Source organism: Phyllobates terribilis, unplaced genomic scaffold, assembly GCF_046119375.1.
Source record: "Phyllobates terribilis strain yellow unplaced genomic scaffold, ASM4611937v1 Scaffold_12__6_contigs__length_324123572, whole genome shotgun sequence".
In the NCBI taxonomy this organism is placed as follows: domain Eukaryota; kingdom Metazoa; phylum Chordata; class Amphibia; order Anura; family Dendrobatidae; genus Phyllobates; species Phyllobates terribilis.
This window is the reverse complement of record NW_027362772.1, coordinates 231,901,912-231,929,905: the sequence shown is the minus strand read 5'-3', so window position 1 is coordinate 231,929,905 and position 27,994 is coordinate 231,901,912. Positions and strand designations below refer to the sequence as shown.

Here is a 27,994-nt window from a genome sequence, read left to right as displayed (position 1 = left end):
AAGTAATTCTAGAGCATTGTATCTCAGCTTTCCATTGTGCTGTTCTTCTGTTAATCCTCCTGGAAATGTATATAGAAACATACACGAAGTTAGTGCCAGACAATCCCCATTGATTAGGGGACTGACGCCGCCAACACTGATGGGACATAGAATGGGTAGAGACTAGCCCCACTGACATGAGGAATGGTAGCCCCCTGCTGTTCATTGATGGATATATTTCCAGGAGGAATAACAGAGGTCCTCTTTTTAGCCTATATATTTTTATTACATTTTTGACATATTAATGCGAATCCCATTTTCATAGATTGTGCAATCAAGCAATTTACTGCTTATTAAAATTTGCCGCCGGTCTTGAGATATTAGAAAGAACCTGGCACCAAGTGTTTCATGGTGAGAGGAATAAAAGGTCCTATTTAACACTTTTCTTTTATTTACAGCTCGTTGCCAAGGAGACCGACCACCGCTGCTATCCTGTACACACTGCTCTGAAGCAGCCAAGATTAGCAGATAACAGCTCCCTCCTCCAGCGATCCCGCCAGTTTTAAAGCAGTGGTTACAAGCACTGCTGTCTAGAAGGTGGTCGGTCTCCAAGGCAACGAGCTGTAAATAACAAAAAAAAAAGTTAAAACATCTCAAGGACAGTTGAACATTTTACTAGGTAGTAAATGGCAAAATTGCTTGTATCTACAAGATCTGACAATAACCATTTATGATGATGGGATTAACCCTTTCACAGACTCTACAGAATACCAGATATGGGTGACACTGATGTCAGGATCCATCCTGCAGGCGATAAATAACACTGCCACCAATGAAAGCCACTCTTCTGAACTCTGATTAATCATTGTCCGGATCCCCACGCGGTCACCAGCTCCATATTCAGACGGAAGAAAAGAGCGCTCATCAGACAGACACAGGAGAACGTCACCTCTCACCTGCTGAAGGCAAGAAACTGCAGGACGATTTCATTACACTGCAGATAATCGGCTTCTTCCCTCTGGGGATTAAAGTTCACCGGACTTGATGGATCTACCACTTCCGCCACCTCATTATTGCAGTCACTGATTTCCGGGAATCCAGCTGAGTGGAGACGTGCCAAGGCGGCTCGAGAAAGGACGGACGTCGTGCTGGAAGAGAGAAAGGGGGGCGCCATGTATCTGATATTCTCATTTATATGCCCAGGCCACATGCCCTGGCGGTGAGACGAGTGTAATAAAACTAGATGTAATCCTGACTCCGCCACCGGCTCTCAAGCGGCCACATTTGCTTGGGGGTCCAAAGTGCAGCTGACAACATCAGTATATGCAAAGACCCCCTCTGCCATCTGATGGGTGATATCGGTCATAAAGCACACCAAAACATCAGGGTAAAACTGGACGAACCTACCAGCCTTGGCAGGAACAGACAATGGTGTGTGGTGCACAGGTACCACCACCAACCCTCAATGGCAGATGTTGGGGGAAAGAAGGATCTGGCAGTTTGGAGTTCTAGGGTCTGGCAACGGTTCAGATCCATTAGAAAAAATACATGTACACTTATTGGAAAGTCAAAAAAGAGATCTCGTGTCTAGGCATCGTATCTACAGATGGGAGTCTACCACTAGCTCCGGAGTGGGGCAAAAGTGCCTATGGGGCCCCTCAGCTCTGATATAGACCAGGTCTAATCAAGGGCCACGGGGCGCAAGTAACTTAAATAGGGCAGTGGGGCAACTTCAAGCACAGTATTAAATATCTCATCCACACGCTCAATGCAAAAGCTTTAAAAAAATGTTTTTACCCAGTCACATATCAAAATGCCAAAACTTTTAATTAAGAGCACCATTGCCATAAACCTGTCATATCTGATCAGGCCCATGGCAGGACTCCAACACAAGCTTTACCTGGGTGTAAATGTCTGTGCGAGATAAACATATAATTTATCATCTCATTTCTGCTTCCCTTCCCTTTAATGTTATCTACTGAAAATTATGAATGGCTGGAGTACAGTAAGGAAATCCAGGGACAGTTTCCATAAATAGTTTTCGTTATTCATCTTCTTAACAATTAATAAGAGGGGGAAAAACTGCTGTACGACTAATCACAAAGACAAAGTGATACATGATAGATAGATAGATGATAGATAGATAGATAGATAGATAGATATGGGATAGATAGATAGATCGATAGATAGATAGATACCGTATTTTTCGGACTATAAGACGCACAGGACCATAAGACACACTCCAAATTTTGGGGTGGAAAATAGGAGAAAAAATATTTTTTATAAGATGGGGTCCATCTTATACTCTGAATAGATATGGTATCTTACATGGGGGCTGGTGGAGCGGGGGTCACAGGAGGCAGGGTCCTTCAAGAAGCCGGCGGATGTGGAGGAATGCTGCGGACCCTGGATGCAAGAAGCTGGTGCTCCAGCAGCTATGAGTTGCAGTGGTGCTAGAGCAGGATCGCTGGGCCCTCCGTTCCCTCCCTCAGGAATCCAGCGGCGGAAGCAGAAGAGGTGAGACACTGCGGGGCCGGGGTCTGGCTGCGGCCTGTCTGGGGGCCAGGGCCTGGACCTGCCGCCTCTCTGGGGGCCGGGGCCTGGACCTGCCGCCTCTCTGGGGGCCGGGGCCTGGTCCTGCCGCCTCTCTGGGGGCCGGGGCCTGGTCCTGCCGCCTCTCTGGGGGCCGGGGCCTGGTCCTGCCGCCTCTCTGGGGGCCGGGGCCTGGTCCTGCCGCCTCTCTGGGGGCCGGGGCCTGGTCCTGCCGCATGTCTGGGGGCCGGGGCCTGGTCCTGCCGCATGTCTGGGGGCCGGGGCCATCTTCCTGAGGCCGGTCTGGGGGCCGGGGCCATCTTCCTGAGGCCGGTCTGGGGGCCGGGGCCATCTTTCTGAGGCCTGTCTGGGGGCCGGGGCCATCTTTCTGAGGCCTGTCTGGGGGCCGGGGCCATCTTCCTGAGGCCTGTCTGGGGGCCGGGGCCATCTTCCTGAGGCCTGTCTGGGGGCCGGGGCCATCTTCCTGAGGCCTGTCTGGGGGCCGGGGCCATCTTCCTGAGGCCTGTCTGGGGGCCGGGGCTATCTTCCTGAGGCCTGTCTGGGGGCCGGGGCTATCTTCCTGAGGCCTGTCTGGGGGCCGAGGCCATCTTCCTGAGGTCTGTCTGGGGGCCGGGGCCATCTTCCTGAGGTCTGTCTGGAGGCCAGGGCCATCTTCCAGAGGCCTGTCTGGGGGCCAGGGCCATCTTCCAGAGGCCTGTCTGGAGGCCAGGGCCATCTTCCTGAGGCCGTGATCTACAGGAAAATGGCCCCTAGAGCTCCCGGTCTACGCATTCGCTGGCTCCGGCGGCCATTTTCCTGTAGATCACGGCCTCCGGAAGATGGCCGCGATCTACAGGATGCTCTGCCTCAGGGGCCGAAGCCGCTCACAGCCCGGCACAGGTCCAGGCCCCGGCCCCAGTCGCTCTGCTTCATTGCCCGACACCAGCCACGGCCAGCACCGGTCCAGGCCCTGGCTCCAGCCGCTCTGCCAACAGCATCTCACCTCAGCCGCCGCCGGAGGGCACAGATAACCCTGCGATCCCGCTCCACGACCACCGAAAAGTAACATTTGGACCATAAAACACACCCCCCATTTTCCTTCCAAATTTGGGGGAAAAAAGTGCGTCTTATGGTCCGAAAAATACGATAGACAGATAGATAACCGGTTATTGACTATGAGGAATTTGCTGCCAGAAGCTAGTAGAAGCTATGCATCATGTTTTCAGCAGGTTATAACAGCCAGAGGGGCTCTACTAAGTACTAAAGACGGTTGTCACGAAAAGGGTAAGACTGCAGTAGATGATAAAAGTGGATTTTATGCTGAATTTGGAGAAAGCACTTCTTATATTAGTTATGTTGAGATATTTAAATTTTTCTTGTTTCATTGGTTTATTGGATATAACAAAAAGTTTATATATTTTGCTAATTAATCGAATTTGCAATGGAGGTTAAATAATTTTGATTGCAACTGTATATAGAGATGTTTCCTTTCACGAGAATCTTGTCTGTGATGATAATGATGAGATGACTGCTGAAAAGTGATCTCTTCAGAACAGCGTGTGAGAGACTAATATTAAAGAGTTGTTTACTAGTTTTTAAAATAAAAAACTCCAATACATAAGACTAGTTTCTCCATACAGAAGGCGTCTTGAAGCTGTCATGACCAACAAAGCAGTTTGTACACAGTATTAATTAAATGTCAGTAATACTTTTTCCCTATGTCATTTCTCATTATTACACAACTTAATTTATGGACATCTATGGTTTGATTTGTCTGCCTGTGTGGTTTGGATGGGTTGTTACCAACGTCTGGTGAGAATTTCATGTTAATAGCACCTTTAGAAATATATTTACTTAGAAAATGTGTGACGTGTTCAATACTTTTTTCACCCGCTGTATATATTGTAGCATAGCTGTGAAGGACAGGGTTAAAGCCCAGCTCTGCAGTGTTTGATTAGATGCACCTGCAGTGTTTCTCTAAGAAGCAGGAAGTAGGTTCATAGTCTGACAGTCCTCTGAGGGAGTGGTCGTCTGCTGGATGGAGCAGAGGCGAATGTGTTAGCTGGTGAATGCACAGGCCATGTGCACCAGACTGGATGTGTCTTGGAGCTAAAGAGAGAGACAGGCCAGAATCCTTCTCTGAGTAGAAACTGCACAGGCCGTGTGCACATAACTGTAAGTATCAGTGGTTGCTATGGACAATAGCTGTTTTGTGTGACCGAGCTGGGGCTAGCTCAGCCGTGTATGAGTAGCCAGGAGGGTCTGTCCTGTTTAGTTAGCGCCTGGACAAGGCTAGGGATTTAGGTTTATGATTTGTTGTTTTGGTGCCATGCAGCCTTTGCAAAGCAATAAAAACTGCATGTGTTTGGACCAAAACTGCATTGCTTGTGTGAATTCAACCTAATGCCAAATGCCTACCAGAGCAAGTGAATCCCTAATATATATATTTACATACACATACAAAGGATATTGTATGGAGGATATCATTTTCCTGTATGAGGAACATATTGCTGTGATCTAAAACCTGAGGCTTTCCACCTGTTGGAAACCTACACCCCCCCCATAAGGTCATAGTATCGGAAGGGCAAAAGGGGCATTTGCTTAGGCGCCCCATTTCCCAGTTTCAAGAGCTCCCGGGTACTGCCAACAAAAGAAGATGTGTTCCAACTCATACCTGACATTACTCCTTTATATTTCGCTAACGAGAAAAGATCCGGTGATCGAGGGATCATGTTTATTGCTTTGAGAATAAGGGCGAAAAATCGGCCAAAGTGCTTCAGATTTTATTCAGGGCAGCAATAGATAAGAAATTTCAAAATACAACATGCCTGATCCCTGTTTTTCCATCAGCAAACATCGAAGACATGCTTTCCTACACAAATTGTCAGCAGATCCCATCTAACTTTGTATGGCCAGATTAACAGAGTCACATATAATAGGACACTGGTCAAAGAGGTAACGTCTATCCTTATGGAAAGAGACATGCCTGACATGCCAGTGTAAGGAGACTTATATGCCATGCAATGCTCCTTTGGGAAATTAAATAAGGCATGTGGCAAGGCTCGTTAAAGGGTCAATATTGAATTTTTCCAATAGTGGGCACTAGAGTTAAAGTCCTTGATCTCAGCATACTGTAACTGATCTGAGCCACATTTCAGAACCAACATGGTGTCTATATACATTATTGCCAGTAGTGGGGGCTTTATTCTTACCTTCCAGTCTGAGTACCCATTGCCACAATGGGGGCATGGACAGGAGAAAATACAAGCTCTTGCAGATGGTCGACACTGGGTGGCTCTTGATTATTTTTAGCCAGATCTGCTTCGAGGTGCGTTATTCCACTGGCATAAGGGATTTCCTGTAGATGTGAGAAAAATGGTAGACAATAAAAAAGGACTCTAACCATATATCAGCTACCCAATGCCTATGTGCAGTAACTCTTCTTCCTTCACACTACTCAAACAGTGAGTAGCTGTCTGACAGCCATCATGGTCAGCCATACTGGTTCTAATGGGGCTGCATTTTCTGTCACTTGGTCACTCAGATGATTTCATTCTTCCTATATGGGGTTTTGCCATACTTCCAGGATTATAAATTCCAGCACCAGTCCACTGCCCATAAGAAGTTGGAGTTTGATCTGACGCTGCTGTAGTATAGTACAAAGTCCTGATACTACAACATTCATGTAATCCCTGGTGCTGTCCAGTGCTACATGCACTGCACAGGTTATACGAAGTCAGAAAAGGACATTAAATATCACAGTCTCATCTAGAGAAGTGTTTCTCCTTACAAGACCCATGTCAGGTAATTGGGAAAAAATGGTTTTCTGCATCAGAAAACAATAGAAATGAAGATGATGAACTAGAGGTTGCGGTGCTGGATAAAACATTATGCAAATTACATTTAAATATGTATCTGCGCAAGTGATGCGGTGTGTGACTTCTGACACATTCAACTACCTGCATGCATATGATTTGCATCTATAATACTACAGCAAACTCGATATAAGGAATTCAGGGTGTTCTATTTTTTTTTTTTTTTAATTGGATGTTAGAAAATGTTATGATAGAAAAACCCATCCACTGCAAAGGTGATAAAAAGTCTGATCAATGGAGAATACAACTAGTGAACCCACACCAGAATATCGGACCTTGTGTCACGGGTGTATCAAGTGTGACAGACAGTCGTTCTGGATCCGGCTGTAGAAGGTCACTGTGCTTGGCATTGCAGAAGCCTTCTTGATCCTCTCATCTCTGTAGTGTAGTGATATCCTTCTTCCTTTAGGACTCAGCAGCAACCTCCACCTTCTGCTGCTAATTGACACCGTTGCTTGGTAGTTAAAAACTCTCAGTGTCTCCATACAATTGCCAGTGATAGTTCTATGTTCCTCTGTCCATGCCTGGAATACTAGTAGTCGGCTAGTTTCTTCTTGGACTTCCCTTAGAGAACAGTTGGCATTATCTCTCTCGTGTCTTCTCGAGCTAAGTGTATCCCCTTTGTTTAACTTGTTGTCTTTAATTACAGTGGGGTCTGACTAGTGCTCACCCCATCCCCTCCCTACCTACAGCCTAGTTCTAGGGACATTCAGGGATTAGGTTTCCTGCTTGGCGATAGGTGCGGAACCTATATAGGGACGATAGGGTAGTCAGGGTGATATTAGATCTGCCTAGGGGTCTCCACTCCCCCTTTCCCTAGTTGTTGGGCTCCCTTCCCCCTCTTCTCATCTTTGTACACTTGTTCCTTCCCTCACCTTGCGTGTCACCTGGGTCTCCTGCCCCTCCCCATCTGCTAGACCATGGCAAAGAGGTGTTTAAATGGAATGTGTCAGCAAGTTTTTTGCTATCCCATATGAAAGCTGCATGATGTAGAGGCAGAGACGCAGATTCCAGGGATGTGTCACCCACTTTACTGGGTGCTGCTGTTTTTATTATGAATGGTTTTATTTGCTGGAGATCAACCAGTTCTCTGTATAACCCCGCCCACCCCACTGATTGGCTGCTTTCTGTGTACACTGTGCATAGGCAGAAAGCTGCCAATCAGTGGTGGGGCGAGGTCAGACTACCTGGCAGCAGGCCAAGTATTCCTCTAGTGATAATCTTCTGCGGATAAAACAATGATGTTATAAAAAAAACTACAGCAAGCAGCCCCATAAGTGACACATCGGTGGAATCAGGGTCTCTGACCCTACATTACACTGTTCTCCAATTAGGCAACAAAAACCTGGTGACAGATTCCCGTTAAATGCAGCAGTATGTTCCGTATTTGTTTCTGCTCTATTCCAGCTCTACAGGAGTGAACTCTGACATCTACTCAGAGGCTCAGACAACTGCTTAGCAGGGAACTGCCACATGGGCATTGTCATGGACACCATTTGTGGTTGTCAGCTACCAAATATTACTTAAGTGAGATAACATAAATCACAGGAATAGTAAAATACATAAACATACTTTTTTACTAATTGTGTGCTGATTGATCACTCAAACAACAGATGTGTAATGTGTATGGCTAGTTTACAGCAAGCAAAATATGAGCGTTAAAGTCTAACTTTTGATCTGTAGCTTCATCTTGTCTCCACTGCCTCCTGCTTATAAGATCTGACAGGGAGAAACTTATCACAAGCAGGAACCAGAGGAAACACTAAGACTTTACAGTTTGATTTAGGCAAATGATCTAACTCTGCTGCCCATAAATCAGAGCAAAGCAACTGCAGTAAAATGAGACTCAGTCCTCTCTGTTAAGCATCATGGTAAATATAACCTGCATTAAAGGAAACTATATTAGCAGGAATCAACATGGCATACTGAGAAATGGAATATCAACTTAAGCTGGCATACACCATCATCTACATGATTCTTTATCAATTGACTCTGCTGCCCTATAAAAAGGCAAAAAAAAATTGCAAGAGTAGTTATCGAGAATGGATTCTTTCATAAAATAGCTTGAACTTCAAATATAAATACCAAACCATTTTTCCGACAACTCAAGCCAATTAAGATTTCTAAAAGCCAAAAGTCTTTTTTTTCTAGATCAATAAAAAATACATCACAATTTTGCTTAGTGCTGAGAGTTGATTCTGTACATTTTATAGGAAGGGTACATTTTACAACTTCAATATAGGGAATCTGTCACCAGGTTTTTGCTACACAATCTGAGAGCAGCATGATGCAGGTGGCAGAGACGCTGATTCCACTGATATGTCACTCACTGGGCTGTTTGCTGTAGTTTTGATAAAAATCATTGTTTTATAGGCAGGAGATAATGAATAGAGGACTACTTGGCCCGCTGCCAGGTAATCAAACCACGCCGACCACCACTGATTGACAGCTTTCTGTGTATACTGTGCATAAGCAGAAATCTGCCAATCAGTGGTGTGGGCGGGGTTATACAGAGCTCAGCACTCAGAGAACTGGTAGATCTTCAGCAGAGAAAACTGATTTTATCAAAACTGCAGCAAGCAGCCCAGTAAGAGACACATCACTGGAATCTGCATCTCTGACCCTGTACCATGCTGCTCTCAAATGTGGTAGCAAAAATCTGGTGACAAATTCTCATTAAAAGCGTATTTCTATTTTCTAACATAATGCCATATTGCTAGGATATACCATAATATTTCCCTTGATGGATGCCTGATCTTTGGCACTGTTGCCAATCACAAAACTGAAAAGACCAAGGTCCATAAAACCCAGTTTACCGGCTTCTTTGTAGGAAACTATTTTGACCGAGCAGAGGCATTTATTAGTGTTTTTTTATTTTTTTTATTTTGAGGCTCATAGGAGTCCTTCAAAAAACAAAATGAATGATCCAGCTCAGCCTGATTGTAGTTAACAGCAACTCGGCAAAGATAAAGAGCAACGTAGAAAAGGAGAAATTCCGTCGTTTTCTGGATAAAAATATGCAAAAAGCTTTATTCCAATAAAGATTAAAATAGACAGTCCCGGCACTACAAAAATGTAAGAATAAACCTACGCGTTTCAGGATCATTTTAATTTTGACTCAAACAGAAATGATCCTTCATTTAAAAAAGACAGACAGACAAATCAGACAAAACCCACTCCCCTAAAAGGTGGAGTATCAAAACAGGTGAGCTTAACCCTAAAGATATCCTTTTCAACATGTTGGAAAATAATAAATTAACAAAAAAGTATTGAATTAGAAAATATATGAATGTAATATGCAAGAATGATTAAAAAAAAATATATATATATATATATATATATATATATATATATATATATATATATATATATATATATATATATATATATATATATATATATATATATATATATATATATATATATATATATATATATATATATATATATATGCGTGTGATTCCACTGGACCGTGCCGGAGAGTGAATGCCTGGAGGGGCGTAACTAGGTATTCACCCGATCCGACCAGGGTCGCACAACGGCATATGACGCCAGTGCACCAAGGAGGAACCGAGCAGAGGGACCAGGTGCTACTCCAGGACAGACCCCGGACACGGCTGTTGACCCACACAGGGGAATACAGGAACAGACTGGTTAGGCTGGCACACAGACTGGTGGGAATAGGCAGGCACGACTGGTATGCAGGCAGGCGGGTACAGGCAAGCACGGCTAGAGTGCAGGCAGGAAGGCACTAGCAGGTAGGAACACAGGCGGGATAGGACCCAGTACACACTGGGACTCTGGAACAGAACCACAGATGTGGCGGACAAACACAGCAGAGTGAGGCCGCCCAGAGAGGTGAGCGAGAGCAGGGCAGGACGAGACCGCCCGGAGCGGTGAGCAAGAGCAGGGCAGGACGAGACGAGACCGCCCGGAGCGGTGAGCAAAAGCAGGGCAGGACGAGACCGCCTGGAGCGGTGAGCAAGAGCAGGGCAGGACGAGACCGCCTGGAGCGGTGAGCAAGAGCAGGGCAGGACGAGACCGCCTGGAGCGGTGAGCAAGAGCAGGGCAGGACGAGACCGCCTGGAGCGGTGAGCAAGAGCAGGGCAGGACGAGACCGCCTGGAGCGGTGAGCAAGAGCAGGGCAGGACGAGACCACCTGGAGTGGTGAGCAAGAGCAGGGCAGGACGAGACCGCCTGGAGCGGTGAGCAAGAGCAGAGCAGGACGAGACCGCCTGGAGAGGTGAGCAAGAGCAGAGCAGGACGAGACCGCCAGGAGCGGTGAGCAAGAGCAGAGCAGGACGAGACCGCCTGGAGCGGTGAGCAAGAGCAGAGGAGGACGAGACCGCCAGGAGCGGTGAGCAAAGGGTCAGAGCTGAGCGAGACTGCCGGAGCAGTGAGCAAGGAGTCAGAGCAGGACGAGACCGCCTGGAGCAGTGAGCAAGGAGTCAGAGCAAGACTGCCGGAGCAGTGAGCAAAAGGATAAGAGCGGAGCGAGACTGCCGGAGCAGTGAGCAAAAGGGTCAGAGCGGAGCAAGGCTGCCGGAGCAGTGAGCAAAAGGGTCAGAGAGGAGCAAGGCTGCCGGAGCAGTGAGCAAAAGGGTCAGAGCGAAGCAAGGCTGCCGGAGCAGTGAGCAAAAGGGTCAGAGCGAAGCAAGGCTGCCGGAGCAGTGAGCAAAAGGGTCAGAGCGGAGCAAGGCTGCCGGAGCAGTGAGCAAGGAGTCAGAGCAGGACGGACAGGGCTCTGTACACACGGAACAGACAGGAAGGGAAAGGCAGAGCCAGACACCCACAGGGCACACGCAGTGAAGCAGCGAGTGGACCACAAACTCACAAACGGGAGTACAGAGACAACAAGCAGGAGTAAGGTACGAGTTCAGACTCTGCAGAAAAAGGAAAGGAACGGACATAGAGGCAAAACAGGTAAAGGATAGGAGAGAGTTCAGACTGGAACTGAGTGTACGGAAGAGACCGACACTGCAGCGGGATACAGGAGCGGGTCTGGGAATACGGCCCCCAGAGAGGCGGGACGAACAGGCAAGGATCGTGTTCAGACAGGACAGACAAGATACAGGAGCGGGTCTAGGTAATCGGCCCCTAGAAGGCGGGAGGAACAGGCTAGGAGCGTGTTCAGACAGGACAGACAAGATACAGGAGCGGGTCTAGGTAATCGGCCCCTAGAAGGCGGGGGGGAACAGGCTAGGAGCGTGTTCAGACAGGACAGACAAGATACAGGAGCGGGTCTAGGTAATCGGCCCCTAGAAGGCGGGAGGAACAGGCTAGGAGCGTGTTCAGTCAGGCCTGGAAATACAGCCTCCAGGATAGGCAGGCAAGAGAAACACAGAACGGGACCTGGCACCTTCAGAGTGCAAGCACACACTGAATGAAGCACAACGCTCAGGCAGGGATTGATTGGAGCAGCTTGGTTATATACCAGGTGACAGACCGCAATAGGCTGAGGACGCACAAGGGGTGTGACCCACAGCAGGTACAAAAAGCAGGAAGTGATCGGGCGCCGCCCTTAATCAGCAGAAACAGACACAAACAGACAGCATGGAGGGAAGCCAGAGAGACATTCTGGACTGGAGATCAAGTGCGCGCTCTTGCACAGTGGGAGATGGACCACCATGCAAGGGCGCCGCCAGGTATGTTACAGTACCCCCCCCCCTTACGCCCCCTCTTCTTCAGGCCTGCCAGAATCTTCCGCAGGGAATTCGAAGGCCAATCCTTCACTTTAAGGAGATCACTCCCACTGTCCACAGGAAAAACTGGTCTCATCTGGTTAGCTAGGATGCTACCTCCTATCCAGCCATCCTCAGCAACAGACAAAACGGGTGGAGTACCAGGAACAGCACACAAGGAAGTCTCTCTCCACATATTTTCAGGTGGCACCCCAGAGGGTACAGGAGACAACTGGAAGTCCTCCACCGGGTTGGAGGGGAGCAGAGACTTGGGGGTAAACTCTGCTTCGAGGTACATCTTGTCAAGCTCACAGGAAGAATTAGACGGGTTATCAGGTACAGGATGAGGAAAAATCACTGTCTCTTTGTTATCTGGTGGTACCCCGGAGGATTCAGGAAACAACTGGAGGTCCTCCGCCGGGTCAGAAGAGTGCAGAGGCTCGGAGAAAACATCTGCTTCAGAGTACACTAGGTCGGACTCACTGGACGAAGCAGGCGAGGTATCGGGTACCGAGTATAGGAAAGTCTCTGTCCATTCACCACCAGGTGGCACCCCGAAGGGTTCTGGAGACAACTGAAGGTCCTCCGCCCGGTCGGAGGGGTGTAGAGACTCGGGAGTAACCTCTGCTTCGGAGTACACTAGGTTGGACTTACTGGACGAAGCGAGCGAGGTATCAGGTGCAGAGTATATGAGAGTCTCTGTCCTTTCGCTACCAGGTAGCACCCCGAAGGGTTCTGGAGACAACTGGAGGTCCTCCGCCTGGTCAGAGGGGTGTAGAGACTCATGGGTAACCTCTGCTTCAGAGTACACTAGGTTGGACTCACTGGACGAAGCGAGCGAGGTATCAGGTACAGAGTATAGGAGAGTCTCTGTCCTTTCGCTACCAGGTAGCACCCCGAAGGGTTCCGGAGACAACTGGAGGTCCTCCGCCTGGTCGGAGGGGTGTAGAGACTCATGGGTAACCCCTGCTTCAGAGTACACTAGGTTGGACTCACTGGACGAAGCGAGCGAGGTATCAGGTACAGAGTATAGGAGAGTCTCTGTCCTTTCGCTACCAGGTAGCACCCCGAAGGGTTCTGGAGACAACTGGAGGTCCTCCGCCTGGTCGGAGGGGTGTAGAGACTCGGGGGTATCTACCACTTTGGGGTACCCATTGTCAGGCTCACAGGACGGAGCGGATAAAGTATCGAGTACCAGGTGTAGAGAAGTCTCTCTCCATTTGTCATCGAGTGGTATCCCGGAGGATTCAGGAGGCAACTGGGGGTCCTCCGCCAGGTAGTAGAGGTGCACAGACTCTGAGGTAATCACAGCTTCGGAGCATCCTTGGACATGCACACCGGTTAAAGTGGGTGAAGCATCTGATGCCGGGTGCAGGAAGTTCTCCTGTGTGGAGTCTGGATGGGCAGTAGTCTCTTCGGGCAGGAGAACTGGTGCACTAGCCACGCACATTACCCGTTGGGGCTTCTCCGGGATACAGGGAGATGAAGCTTCAGTAGGGACTTCAAGGTTGGGGTCAGGAGGTCTCAGGGAGGACAGACCCTGGCGTGACGGCTTGCCTCTACGTCTAGCACGTCTGGACTGCCTCTTGAGGGTGGGAGAAGTATTCCGGAGAGCGTAGTCACCCTGTGAGGATTCTGGGTGGGCAGTAGTCTCATTGGGCTGGAGGACTATTGCGCTACCCACACACATTACCCATCGGGGCTGCTCCGGGATATTGGGAAGTGAAGCTTCAGCAGGAGCCTCCGGGTTAGGATCATCGAAGACCATTAGAAAGGCCACCAGGAAGGCCATTATGTCCAGGACGATAGGATCCTGTGTTTCCCAAAGGGGGTTGATCCATTCCAAGGCATCACCCACTAGGTTAGACATAATGAATGCCACCTTAACCCGATCGGTGGGAAAACATAGAGGGTAGAACTTGAAGTGTAGCATGCATTGCTCCACAAATGCACGACTTTGTCTTGGATCCCCATAGTAACGTGGCGGATCCGCAGGAACGAGAGCAGATAGATCCATCTGGACGGGTGCGTAATTAGTCAGGAACTCAGCTAGAGAAAAAAAAATTGTATTTATTTATTTTTAATGCATGTATTCGCTGGAAAACGTCTCAGAGAGCGAAGGCCGTGGGGCTCAACGGGAACCATGGCCTGAGCATGCTGTAATGCACACGCCCGGGCTGAGCGGCGTGTGCGTGTGATTCCACTGGACCGTGCCGGAGAGTGAATGCCTGGAGGGGCGTAACTAGGTATTCACCCGATCCGACCAGGGTCGCACGACGGCATACGACGCCAGTGCACTAAGGAGGAACCGAGCAGAGGGACCAGGTGCTACTCCAGGACAGACCCCGGATACGGCTGTTGACCCACACAGGGGAATACAGGAACAGACTGGTTAGGCTGGCACACAGACTGGTGGGAATAGGCAGGCACGACTGGTATGCAGGCAGGCGGGTATGCAGGCAGGGGGGTACAGGCAAGCACGGCTAGAGTGCAGACAGGAAGGCACTAGCAGGTAGGAACACAGGCGGGATAGGACCCAGTACACACTGGAACTCTGGAACAGAACCACAGATGTGGCGGACAAACACAGCAGAGTGAGGCCGCCCAGAGAGGTGAGCGAGAGCAGGGCAGGACGAGACCGCCCGGAGCGGTGAGCAAGAGCAGGGCAGGACGAGACCGCCTGGAGCGGTGAGCAAGAGCAGGGCAGGACGAGACCGCCTGGAGCGGTGAGCAAGAGCAGGGCAGGACGAGACCGCCTGGAGCGGTGAGCAAGAGCAGGGCAGGACGAGACCGCCTGGAGCGGTGAGCAAGAGCAGAGCAGGACGAGACCGCCTGGAGCGGTGAGCAAGAGCAGAGCAGGACGAGACCGCCTGGAGCGGTGAGCAAGAGCAGAGCAGGACGAGACCGCCTGGAGCGGTGAGCAAGAGCAGAGCAGGACGAGACCGCCTGGAGCGGTGAGCAAGAGCAGAGCAGGACGAGACCGCCTGGAGCGGTGAGCAAAGGGTCAGAGCTGAGCGAGACTGCCGGAGCAGTGAGCAAGGAGTCAGAGCAGGACGAGACCGCCTGGAGCAGTGAGCAAGGAGTCAGAGCAAGACTGCCGGAGCAGTGAGCAAAAGGATAAGAGCGGAGCGAGACTGCCGGAGCAGTGAGCAAAAGGGTCAGAGCGGAGCAAGGCTGCCGGAGCAGTGAGCAAAAGGGTCAGAGCGGAGCAAGGCTGCCGGAGCAGTGAGCAAGGAGTCAGAGCAGGACGGACAGGGCTCTGTACACACGGAACAGACAGGAAGGGAAAGGCAGAGCCAGACACCCACAGGGCACACGCAGTGAAGCAGCGAGTGAACCACAAACTCACAAACGGGAGTACAGAGACAACAAGCAGGAGTAAGGTACGAGTTCAGACTCTGCAGAAAAAGGAAAGGAACGGACATAGAGGCAAAACAGGTAAAGGATAGGAGAGAGTTCAGACTGGAACTGAGTGTACGGAAGAGACAGACACTGCAGCGGGATACAGGAGCAGGTCTGGGAATACGGCCCCCAGAGAGGCGGGACGAACAGGCAAGGAGCGTGTTCAGACAGGACAGACAAGATACAGGAGCGGGTCTAGGTAATCGGCCCCTAGAAGGCGGGGGGAACAGGCTAGGAGCGTGTTCAGACAGGACAGACAAGATACAGGAGCGGGTCTAGGTAATCGGCCCCTAGAAGGCGGGAGGAACAGGCTAGGAGCGTGTTCAGACAGGCCTGGAAATACAGCCTCCAGGATAGGCAGGCAAGAGAAACACAGAACGGGACCTGGCACCTTCAGAGTGCAAGCACACACTGAATGAAGCACAATGCTCAGGCAGGGATTGATTGGAGCAGCTGGGTTATATACCAGGTGACAGACAGCAATAGGCTGAGGACGTACAAGGGGTGTGACCCACAGCAGGTACAAAAAGCAGGAAGTGATCGGGCGCCGCCCTTAAGCAGCAGAAACAGACACAAACAGACAGCATGGAGGGAAGCCAGAGAGACATTCTGGACTGGAGATCAAGTGCGCGCTCTTGCACAGTGGGAGATGGACCACCATGCAAGGGCGCCGCCAGGTATGTTACACCACCGCAGTGAAGGCCTGGCAGAGCATCTAAAAGGAGGAAACACAGAGTCTGGTGATGTCCATGAGTTCAAGACTTCAGGCAGTCATTGCCAACGAAGGGTTTTCAACCAAGTACTAGAAATGAACATTTTATTTACAATTACTTAATCTGTCCAATTACTTTTGGTCCTTTTAAAAACAGGGTGGCACATGTTAAGGAGCTGAAACTCCTAAACCCTTCATCCAATTTTAATGTGGATACCCTCAAATGAAAGCTGAAAGTCTGAACTTCAACTCCATCTGAATTGTTTTGTTTAAAATTCATTGTGGTAATGTCTAGAACCAAAATTAGAAAAATGTTGTCTCTGTCCAAATATATATGGACCTAACTGTGTATATATATATATATATATATATATATATATATATATATATATATATATATATATATATATATATATGTATATATGTATATATGTATTTATATATATATATATATATATATATATATATATATATATATATATATATATATATATATATATACACACACACACACACACACACACACACACACACACACACACACACACACACACACACAAAAAAGCAAGTATATGTCAATCGATCCATATGGAAGATGAATAACCTATATAAGAAAAATGATGAAACATTTGTCTTTTTTAAAAGGAGGATCATTTCGTTTGAGTCACCCACGATTAACGACTAAGTTTTAGTCTGAAACGAGTAGGTTTATTCTTACATTTTTGTAGTACTGGGATTGTCCATTTTAATCCTTATTGGAATAAAACTTTTTGCATATTTTTATCAATAAAACGTCAGGATTTCTTCTTTTCTTCATAGGAGTCCTGCCATTCAGACTCTTAGTGATGACTGAGCGATTTGCCATTGCTTCTAATAGGTAGAAAACCTCATTCGAGGTGATCTGACCCTAGCCAAACACCCCACTAATAGTACTACAGATCACACCCGCTTTTAGGTTTACCAGAATTCTAGGAATCCTCTACGTTTATAAATGGAGGAACATACGAACCTTGGCAGATGTCTTTTGATTACTGATGTTTACTTACAGTCAATGTCAAAGAAACTGCAAACCAGACATTCTCCAACCACATGTGAAAAACAAGTTTCAGTCAATTATTCATGTTGGAAAACCAATCTTGGAAAGCACATGGCATTAAAAATTAGTTTGTTTTAAATAGCTAATTGCTTTCTAGGGAGCACTCGTATTAGAATTACCTAACTAATTAACTAAATGTTGCACCATTATAGGCACGTCATGGGATGCTAACCACATACAATTATAGTCAGCTAATCTGTTTTTATTTGTATACATTTTAGAAGGATTATGCAGCACAAACAGCAAAGTGTCAGGGACTTTTAGCCTTCTTGGCACTTATAATATTCTACAAAATCCCCCGGACGCAGGAACACAAGTGGATATGTCAAAACTACGAGAATATTGTACTCCAATCCAGAGCTTCCTATAGATCCACTCTACATGGATATCCTGCTGGTTCACCTGCCATTAAGCTCATGATACAAAGTAAATTTAAAGGGGTTTTCCCACGAACAAAAGTTCATTTTAATGAATAGATCTTGGAATAATAATAATTTCCACAATTGGATGTGTTTAAATAAAATGTTCCTGTGCTGAGATAATCTTATAAATGTGTCCCTGCTGTGTACTGTGTAATGGCTGTGTCTGACCGTACAGGAACATGGTCTGATCATACCACAGCTCAGGGGCAGGGGGGGAGCAAAAGAGTATACAGATATTACAGCATGGAATCATAAATTGTTCTTTTTGTGAGATAAAGCATTTCCCTGTGTTTTTAAACAATATTTTACTTCAAAAGAATGAATCAGCTGTGACCCCTGCTGTAATGTCTGTATACTCTTTTGCTTCCCCCCTGCCCAGGAGATGTGGTAGGATCAGACCATGATCCTGCACCGTAAGACACAGCCATTACACATTATATGTTTCACTGAGGCTGTTAACCTCAGTGATGTGAAACATGGAAGTTTCTCCTGCACATTAGGTGCAAAGAAGGTTAACAGCCCAGGTTTACAAGGGGATGTTTTTAGTGGAAGATGAAGTGCAGGGTGGGACGTCTTCCACCATATCTCCAATCCAGGGAGTGGTCTGGGCTTTAAATAGCCAGCCTTGACACTCAGGTGTGTTCAGTGTCTGGAAAAACCTGCTCCAGAGAGGAGCGTGCACATGTTGTGCTGACCCGTGAGTGACTATCCCTGAGTGGCCGGCCGATATAAGAGAATGCCAAGAGTATCCAAAGCAGTCATCAAAGGAAAAGGTGGCTACTTTGAAGAACCTAGAATATAAGACATATTTTCAGTTGTTTCACACTTTTTTGTTAAGTATATAATTCCACATGTGTTAATTCATAGTTTTGATGCCTTCAGTGTGAATGTACAATTTTCATAGTCATGAAAATACAGAAAAATCTTTAAATGAGAAGGTGTATCCAAACTTTTGGTCTGTACTATATATATATATATATATATATATATATATATATATATATATATATATACACATATATATGAATGGTTACATATACTATTTTTTTTATATATGTAATGTTGTTCATGACCAATGAAACTGTACAATTGCCATTCATTGTACCCATCTTACAATGTTATATGTACTGCTTTGTTACCAGTGTTCTGGTTTTTGTTGTCTTTTACTTCTTCTTTTAGTTTACTAGCTATTTTTTTTTTACACATTTAACACCTAGCATATATTTTATAGCGAAGAAAAACTCGTGTTTGTTTTTTTAATACCCTACTGTGACGATAGAACTTAAAATCTTAATTAGCCAAGACGATTCGATTTGTTAATCCAAGAGAAATACCTTATTGTGCTTTATTAGAGATTGCTGGTTGTGTTTTATTAATGTTCTGCTTGCTCGTCAGTTTATGTACACTAATTTAACTTGTAAAGTGTCCTGCATTCCACTAATCTCATTAGTATCGCAGGAGCCTCTAACCATTGTTCAAAAATCGTCTAGGCCATTGTGAAAGTGTTGAAAGAAGATCCGGCGGAGCCTTCGCCACAGGGAGTCTCACATGTAGACCCAGGTGATGCGGTCGACCTGAGAAAGATACCTCCACTAATGCACACTTAGCTTTGGGGACGAGGATGAGAGCAGTTCTGTCATTCAGGAGGCTGAGCCCAGAGAAGCAGAAGGGACATATGTTTTTGTAGCAGTCAGACTTGGGAAACAGAGAATCAAGGAGCATCAGAAAGATTTTACAATGAGAATGAGAGACATCCTTCAGGACAGCAGATGGATTGCATGGCATCCAAAGAGACACAGATTTGAATTCTATATGATTCTAGCCTAAGGGTATCTGCCTTGACTCGAAAAACTCGGATCTGCTCCATTGACCATCAGAGAGACATGGATACATTTTGGGGAGACCAGGGTGGGACAAGGAAGTCACCTAGCCCCATGGATATGTAGTTTGGAGTTGCCAGGAGGGACCCACTGGTCGCCTGGAACTCATGGAGACATTAGAAGAAACCAGATTGGGACCCACCGGTCATCTGACCCCAGGGAAACTCTCGGAGAGGCCAGGTTGGGACCCTCGGGTCTCCTGGCCTTGTACCTCGACGGACTGCTAGCTTCCTAAGCTTGATGCTACCTTCTCTCCGTGGGGGCCCGCCAGAAGCGGGGGACCACTGGTTGAGGTAGTTGGCTCTGGAAGTCTCCAAAGTCACAGCTGTTCTATCCCAGGCGGGAGGAGAAGGAAGGGTGAGACTGTGTAATGTTGTACCATCTTGGGTATTTTGCTGGGACTGTTCTGTGTGTTTATTGTCCACTTTGTGGTTCAATAAAGTTTTGCCACGCTGTTTTACCCGCACCCTGCATTGTCTGAGTAGCGTTACGCCCACGGAAGACCCCGGGTCTTCACACCTACTATTAGACAATACAGGTCACTGTGGAGAATACTACACTATTCCTATTTTGTAATCTATTACATATAGTATTATGGGATAAAATACTATAGCATTACTTTTCTTCAGCTGCGTTGATACCACAATGTACTCATTTGGGAGTACAGATGATAGCAGTGAATGAATCACACCTATCAGAAAAATCTCCTACAGCTGTTTAACCCTACAGTTTGGGCTTATTCAGAGTCAGTAACTTTCACGTACAAGAAAAACAGACTGATTATTCATATCAGAGACTGATCATAGTGTGGCCCGAGTGTCATCAGTTTTTCGGATAACACCGGAGTGCGGACCGATTTTTTTTTTTTCACAGACCTATAGACTTGCATTGCCAATTTTGATCCAACCCTCAGATCAACATTAGGCCTGTATTCGATATTGTCCGTGGAAAAAATTGGACATGTACACAGCACCATAAATATCATCCGTTATCCGTGAAAAACACAGAAGATTGACACCATCAGACAAAGCTTTTGCCTAAAGTCCCCACAGGCCCTCCTCATATCTACTCAACACTCCGCCTCCAAAACCAGCTTCTCCACCATTACGGATGATCAACTTTCCTCTTTACTCTCCAAATCACACCTCACCACCTGCGAACCTGACCCAATCCTGTCCCACCTCATCCCTAACCTCACCACAGTCTTCATCCCAACCCTAACCCACCTTTTTAACCTGTCACTAACAACTAGTGTCTTCCCCTCATGCTTCAAACATGCCTCGATCACACCCATCCTCAAAAGCCATCCCTTGACCCATCATCTCTGACTAGCTATCGCACCCATATCACTTCTCCCTTAAGCCTCAAAACTACTGGAACAACACGTCCATTCTGAACTGTCCTCCCACCTCTCCTCCTGCTCCCTCTTTGATCGCTGACAATCTGGCTTCCGACTGCACCATTCTACTGAAACTGCCCAGACTAAAGACACCAATGACTTACTAACTGCCAAATCCAAGCAGCACTACTCTGTCCTCCTCCTCCTGGACCTTTCATCTGCCTTTGACACAGTGGACCATTCCCTCTTACTACACACTCTCTCATCTCTCGGCATCACAGACTTGGCCATATCTTGGATCTCCTCATACCTAACAGACTGGACATTCAGGGTCTCCCCCTCACACAACACCTCCTCATCTCGCCCCCTATCTGTCGTTGTCCCCCAAGGCTCAGTTCTAGGACCCCTGCTCTTCTCCATCTACACTCTCGGCCTGGGACAGCTCATAGAGTCCCACAGCTTTCAGTATCACCTCTATGCTGATGACACACAGATCTACCTCTCTGGACCCGATATCTCCTCCCTACTAACAAGAATCCCAAAATGTCTGTCTGCTATTTCATCCTTCTTCTCTGACAGATTTCTCAAACTTAACATGGATAAAACAGAATTCATCATCTTTCCACTGTCTCACTCAACCCCCCCAACTGACCTATCTATCAACGTCAATGGCTGCCCACTCTCCCCAGTCCCTGAAGCTCGCTGCCTTGGGGTAACCCTGGACTCTGAACTCTCCTTCAAACCACATATCCAAGCCCTTCCCACTTCCTGCCGACTCCAACTCAAAAATATCTCCCAGATCCGCACATTCCTCAACCATGAATCTACAAAAACACTAGTGCATGCCCTCATCATCTCCCGCCTCGACTACTGCAACCTCCTGCTCTGTGGCCTCCTTTCTAACACTCTTGCACCCCTCCAATCTAGCCTAAACTCTGCTGCCCGACTAATACACCTGTCCTCCCCGCTATTCCCCGGCCTTTCCTCTCTGTCAATCCCTTCACTGGCCCCCCATTGCCCAGAGACTCCAGTTCAAAACCCTAACCTTGGCATACAAAGCCATCCACAACCTGTCTCCTCCATATATCTGTGACCTAGTCTCACGATACATACCTGCACGCAACCTCCGATCCTCACAAGATCTCCTTCTCTACTCCTCTCTTATCTCCTCTTCCCACAATCACATAAAAGATTTCTCCCGTGCATCTCCCCTACTCTGGAACGCTCTACCCCAACATATCAGACTCTCGCCTACCATGGAAACCTTCAAAAGGAACCTGAAGACCCACCTCTTCCGACAAGCCTACAACCTGCAGTAACCATCGCTCCACGACCAGCTCTACCCTGACCTACTGTATCCTCACCCATCCCTTGTAGACTGTGAGCCCTCACAGGTATCGTCCTCGCTCCTCCTGTACCAGTCGCTGACTTGTATTGTTCAGAATTTTACTGTAATTGTTTGTGCTATGTATATCCCTTTCACATGTAAAGTGCCATGGAATAAATGGCGCCAGAATAATAATGATAATACAGCACTAGTACGAGAAAAACTGACTTTTGAACGAGCCCTTAGTGAAACACAGCTGCTACTGACCCTTTAACTTGAAGCATAAGTGCTCTAATAGAGCAAATTCTGATATCAATACAGCTAAAGACAGGCAAATAAACTTGGAAAAAGCAGGGGTTTGCAAGTGAAGAAATGAAGGCAAATCCCCTAATAAAATTATTTGAAAAGTTTTAGAACTTTCCAAGCTGGTCAAAATTATAATAATAAAAAAAAATACCATAAATGGAAAAAGTTTAGTTACTCTTTAGTGACACTTCCATTGAAATCAATGGAGCAGGTACTTAAACTTAGATTTCGGTTTTTAGGATTCCAAAATCAGACATAACTCCTGGACATTTGAACAGAGCTTAAGACAGCACTGCAGCATTGTGTTTGTGAGAATAGAAGGCAAAATAAGGTAATGAAGTATATTACAGAAATTCATAAGTTTGCAACGACTGATCAATATTTAAAAATAAAAAAAGTTTAGTTAGGCTCTGTTCACATGTCCACATGCTTAGAACAGGCAAATGGAACAGATAAACGGAAGAAAAGGAGGCCCATTGATTATTATAGGGTGCGTCTGGTTTCAGGTTGTCTTTTAAAGGTAGTTTTTCTTCAGCTCTAAAACTAAACAATGGAAGAGGACTAGAACTCTAGCGCCACCTATTGGAAGTAGCAATCCTAAAAATCAATATCGACCCTTTAACTAGCTTTGGCATATGACTTCGGTTAAAAGCCAAACCAGAATCTCAATTTGCAGACACGTGTTTCGGGGTATTGCCCCTCGTCAGTTCAAAGCATGAGACCTGATTTGGCTTGGTGAGAGGCTTAAGACTGAGATTTAAGGGGTAACGTTTCTCCTTGTGGAGAGTGACAAGCCAGGCCTGGCATGTCAGAGTGAGGAGACTTATTAATTGCATATTTAATTTCCTAGAGGAGCATTGCAAGGCCTATAAGTCTCCTTAATCTGACATGCCAAGCCTGGCATAACATTTCTCCTTGTAGAGAGTGACATCCCTTAGATCCCAAAAATAAACAAGAAACGGAAACCAATAATACCCTATATAAATCAATAGGGCCCCTCTACTTCTCTTTCAAAAAGGAACATAGAGGATGTTAATTCCATCTATTCCGTTTGTCTGTTCTAAATGGAACAATCAAACAGAAAGTATAAACACACCCGAATTCTATTCTGAGATTTTAGGTTTTCGCTATGTAATCTGAGAGCAGCATGTTGTAGGGGCAGAGACCCTGATTCCAGCAATAAGTCACTTACAAGGCTGTGTGTTGCTGTTTCAATAAAATCAGTGTTTATCAGCAGCAGATTATCACTACAGGACTAGCTCCCTCATGCCACCTAGCCAACTGCTCTGTATAACCCCACCTCCTCCACTGATTGGCACCTTTTTTTTTTAATACACAGTGTACACAGAAAGCTGCCAATCAGTAGTGTGGGCGGGGTTATGAAGGGCTCAGCATTCAGGGAACTGCTAGATCTGCAGCAGATAAAACTGTGATTTTATCACAACTGCTGCACCCAGTAAGCTAAATGATACATCACTGGAATCAGGGTCTCTACCCCTACATCATGCTACTCTCGAATGGGATAGAAAAAAAACCTGGTGACAGATTCCATTCAGGCTAGATAAAAGTGAGCAGAAATATAAATTTTTGTGTGGGGGTGCACATTTTCCTATAGCATTGACAATGGTAAAAAGAAAAAAAAAACACTGATTAAGAGAATCAAACGCCTACTCAAAAAGTCCATGATTTTTTTTTTCTTCTACAGGGACACAATTTCCAGCCGTCTTCTACTGTCTGTATAATTTACATCTGACCTGCAGGTCCTATATATAATCCGCGGATACCTTGTTAGCGGCACTGCATTACGTTGCTTGGATATTAGCCTGGTTTACTTTTGCAAACAGCTGCGAGTAATGTAAATGACTGTGTTAACCATATTTATTAGGTATTGCATCAAAAAGATTTCTCATCCTTTCAAGAATGTTCTGCGTGACTAATGGTCGCATTTACTTAACTTAAATATATGTTACAACTTGCAACTGTGCTTTTAATCCCTTTTACATCTTAAAAAATAACAGCAATACATAAATCTGGATGTGCTGAGTAACACTTACAAAGCAGAATTAATCTTCGGCTTAAAGTTTACTTCCAAATTTATTTATTTTTCATCTCTTAATGGGTTTAAAGAGACGTTTACAGAAAGAACGGAGTGAAAGAAGAAATTGACAGAGGGAGAATGGTGAGCCATGATTATTATCGGGTCCACATTGGCCCAACTGAGGACCCGTAGACCTTCCAATGGGCTCAGATTCTGAATCGGTCACCAGATTTATGCTGCCCCATTTGAGAGCAGCATGAATTAGGGCACAGACTCAGTCAGTATGTCACTTATTGGGCTTCTTTTTGTCGTTCAGTTTGAACATTGTTTTATATGCTGCAGCTCTGGTAGTCTTCTCAATAGTAATCTACTGCCATGTAGAACTCAATATTTATGAGTTTAGACAACCCCCGCCCCATCTCGGATTGGCAGCTTTTAGCCTATGCACAGTGTATCCAGGAAGCTCTCAATCAATGATGTGGGCGAAGTTATACAGAGCTCAGCATTGAGAGGACTAGCAGAGCTGCAGCAGAGAAAACTATGATTTTATCAAATCTACAGTAAAAAGCCCAGTAAGTGACCCAATGCTGGAATCAGGATCTCTGTCCCAATTTTTATGCTGTCTTGAAATTGAGAACCATAGACCTGGTGACAGATTCCCTTTAAATGTCCTTTTAAGTCTTATTAAGGCTTACGGATAACATAGTTCGGGTACCCAACTAGGGCTCCCATACACAAGTCAAATCTGAGAGCTGCTGAAAAGCAACGGCTCTCACTCTGATGAACTGTCCAGTAATAAGAATAGCTGGCATGTAATACATGCACAGCCATCTCAATCCAAGGCTGGCAAAATTATATACTTGCCAGTAGTCGGAGGTGTTAAAGAGGGCGGCCACTCTCAGATTAAAAGGGATGTCTGTAATAAAGATAACCTCTATAACAAGTCGTAGTGTAAAAGAAGACAACCACACTAATGAAGTAAGCAAATCTGGGCTATTCCAATAACCTAAAAATCCCTATTGATGATGTAACCAATGTAGCCCAATAATGATAGTTTTAAATTAATATTATTAATGGGTACTACATTTGCTGCATACCCCTGAAAACGGTCCCAGTGAGACTGTGGGATAGCAAATGTGCATCTATACTGACCCCCAGGCTAGGGGTCCCTGGGTATCCCTGTCCCAGGATTACCCCTGAAGGTGGAGATGCCTGAGCTTGGTTCCTTTCTATGCTCCTAAGTAGCACTAGCCTGTGCAGTGTATGTGGAAATACAAAACAAGACAGGGCAGAAACAGAAACACAATCTCACAATACTCGCTCAGGGAAATACACAGAGGAATGTAAAGTGTACAGCCCGAGAGGCAACAAAGACACCCAGGGAAAAAGGAGAGGGTTAACCAAACACCACTTGCAACATCTTTAGAAATAACCACTAATAAGCAGGACATGTCCAACTCTCCAGACCAGGATAGAGAACTATTGCTGGCATTACCTGAACAGTGGAACCAGCTTAAAGAGGAAAAGAGCAGACATGACTGGTTCTCCCGCATCATGTGACCACAGGCAACCAATAAGCTAAGTCCAGCAAAGATTTAACTCCTTCTAACCTGCATAGGAGCTGCAGCTCTATAAGTCAACATCCGGGCAACTAGTTTCTGACCAGTGCGGTCCTTAGTATGAACTTCTAAAACACCATACTATAAAGGGTTATTCTCATGTTCTTTGTTCAGGGGACTGGAGATGGCCAGATCTAAAAAGCTTCAGCGAAACTTTTGCAAGTTCTAAAAGTTCCTTGCCTCGGAACTCTGAATCCGACACTGCAGAGGTGGACGGTAGTCAAGGCAACAAGCAGTAAACTATAGAATTAAAAATCCCTGCGTTCTTAAGAATAAAGAAGATTTTTTTTATAAACGGTGAACTGCTCAATTCTACAGGCAGTTTACAATTTTACCAATTATGGGGGGGCTTTTTTCACCGTTAGATTTTTATATGTATATAATGAGGTTAGCTTCGGTCAGGCCCTATATACACACAGTGATCACAGAATAGTAACATTTTCTTTGCTGGCAATGAGTTTGAAAGCAATTCCATTAAGTTAAGTGAATGACACGCCACTTCTATTCAGTTATGTGAGTTATGTATAATTAAACCAAATGCTCTCGAGTGTCGCCTCATATGATCTCCGAAAATGGTTTCCACCCAGCAGGCGGAAAAAGTGGTTAAATGGGAGACGATGTTACTCCATTGGGACTGGAAAAAAGTTTTATTGATCAATGACATACTATAAATCATACTGGTCCAGCTCATCGATTTTCTGTTTTTCTTACCTTTTTGAAGTGCACCTGTCATGGGACAAAGGCACTTTGAATAATGGAGTATAAAATGTGGTCAGACCCCATTCATCCAACTAGAAAGATGAAGCTTACCTGGACTCCAAATTGAGGGGCTCATACAGTGAGTGATCACTTGGGTCAAGCTTTATTGGCATTTTATAGACATTCAGTTTCTTTTGACAAGTAGACAATAAATAGATATTGTAGCATCGGCGTCCCTGCCTCCTGCTAGGCAGGGACGCCGTTCCCCTCACCTCTCCGCTCCGTGCCCGGCGGCTTCCTCCCGCTCTTCTGGCAGCGCGTGCTGCTTCTGGGCCTCTGTGCTTAGGGCGCGCGCGCTCCCCCTCTCTTAAAGGGGCCGCGCGCGCCGTCCTAAGGAGTCCCCGGCCAATGGCCGGAGGACCTCACCATATATAAGGCACCTCCTCCAAAATGGAGGTGCCCGAGCAATGTTGTTGCAAAGCCGTTCAACTCTGCTTCAGCCCTCAGGTCCCGTTACCAGATACCTGCCAGACCTCTGCTTGATACCTGCCAGATTCCTGTATATCTGCTTGCATTCCTGTGGTCCGACAGTCTGCCTTCCATCACCTGTCAGTCTGTCTATGGATCTGCCCGCCCGCTCACCTGGGAGCGCTCACCTGCTACCTGCCTGCTAGCCTACCTGGAGGCTCTGCCGTCACTTGCTGTGACCACCTGCCCGTCCAGAGACTCTTGCCTGCTCACCTGCTACCTGCCTGCTAGCCTACCTGGAGGCTCTGCAGTCACTTGCTGTGACCACCTGCCCGTCCAGAGACTCTTGCCTGCTCACCTGGGAGCGCTCACCTGCTACCTGCCTGCTAGCCTACCAGGAGGCTCTGCCGTCACTTGCCGTGACCACCTGCCTGTCCAGAGACTCTTGCCCGCTCACCTGGGAGCGCTCACCTGCTATCTGCCTGCTAGCCTACCTGGAGGCTCTGCCGTCACTTGCCGTGACCACCCGCCTGTCCAGAGACTCTTGCACGCTCACCTGGGAAAGCTCACCTGCTACCTGCCTGCTAGCCAATCTAGAGACTCTTACCCTGCTGTCACT

The 27,994-nt window shown here is 46.6% G+C and overlaps 1 protein-coding gene across 2 annotated transcripts in view; it reads right to left on the bottom strand.

Moving 5' to 3' along the window:
• The window catches only part of NPHP4 (nephrocystin 4), a 353,374-nt gene that overhangs the window by 118,276 nt on the left and 207,104 nt on the right, over positions 1–27,994 (bottom strand). For both annotated transcript variants that reach the window (XM_073656722.1, XM_073656723.1), the window contains 2 exons: positions 5,724–5,869; positions 936–1,127 (listed from right to left, as the gene is read on the bottom strand). In XM_073656722.1, coding sequence (XP_073512823.1) covers positions 936–1,127; positions 5,724–5,869 — 338 coding nt within the window. The remainder of the gene's footprint in view (positions 1–935; positions 1,128–5,723; positions 5,870–27,994) is intronic.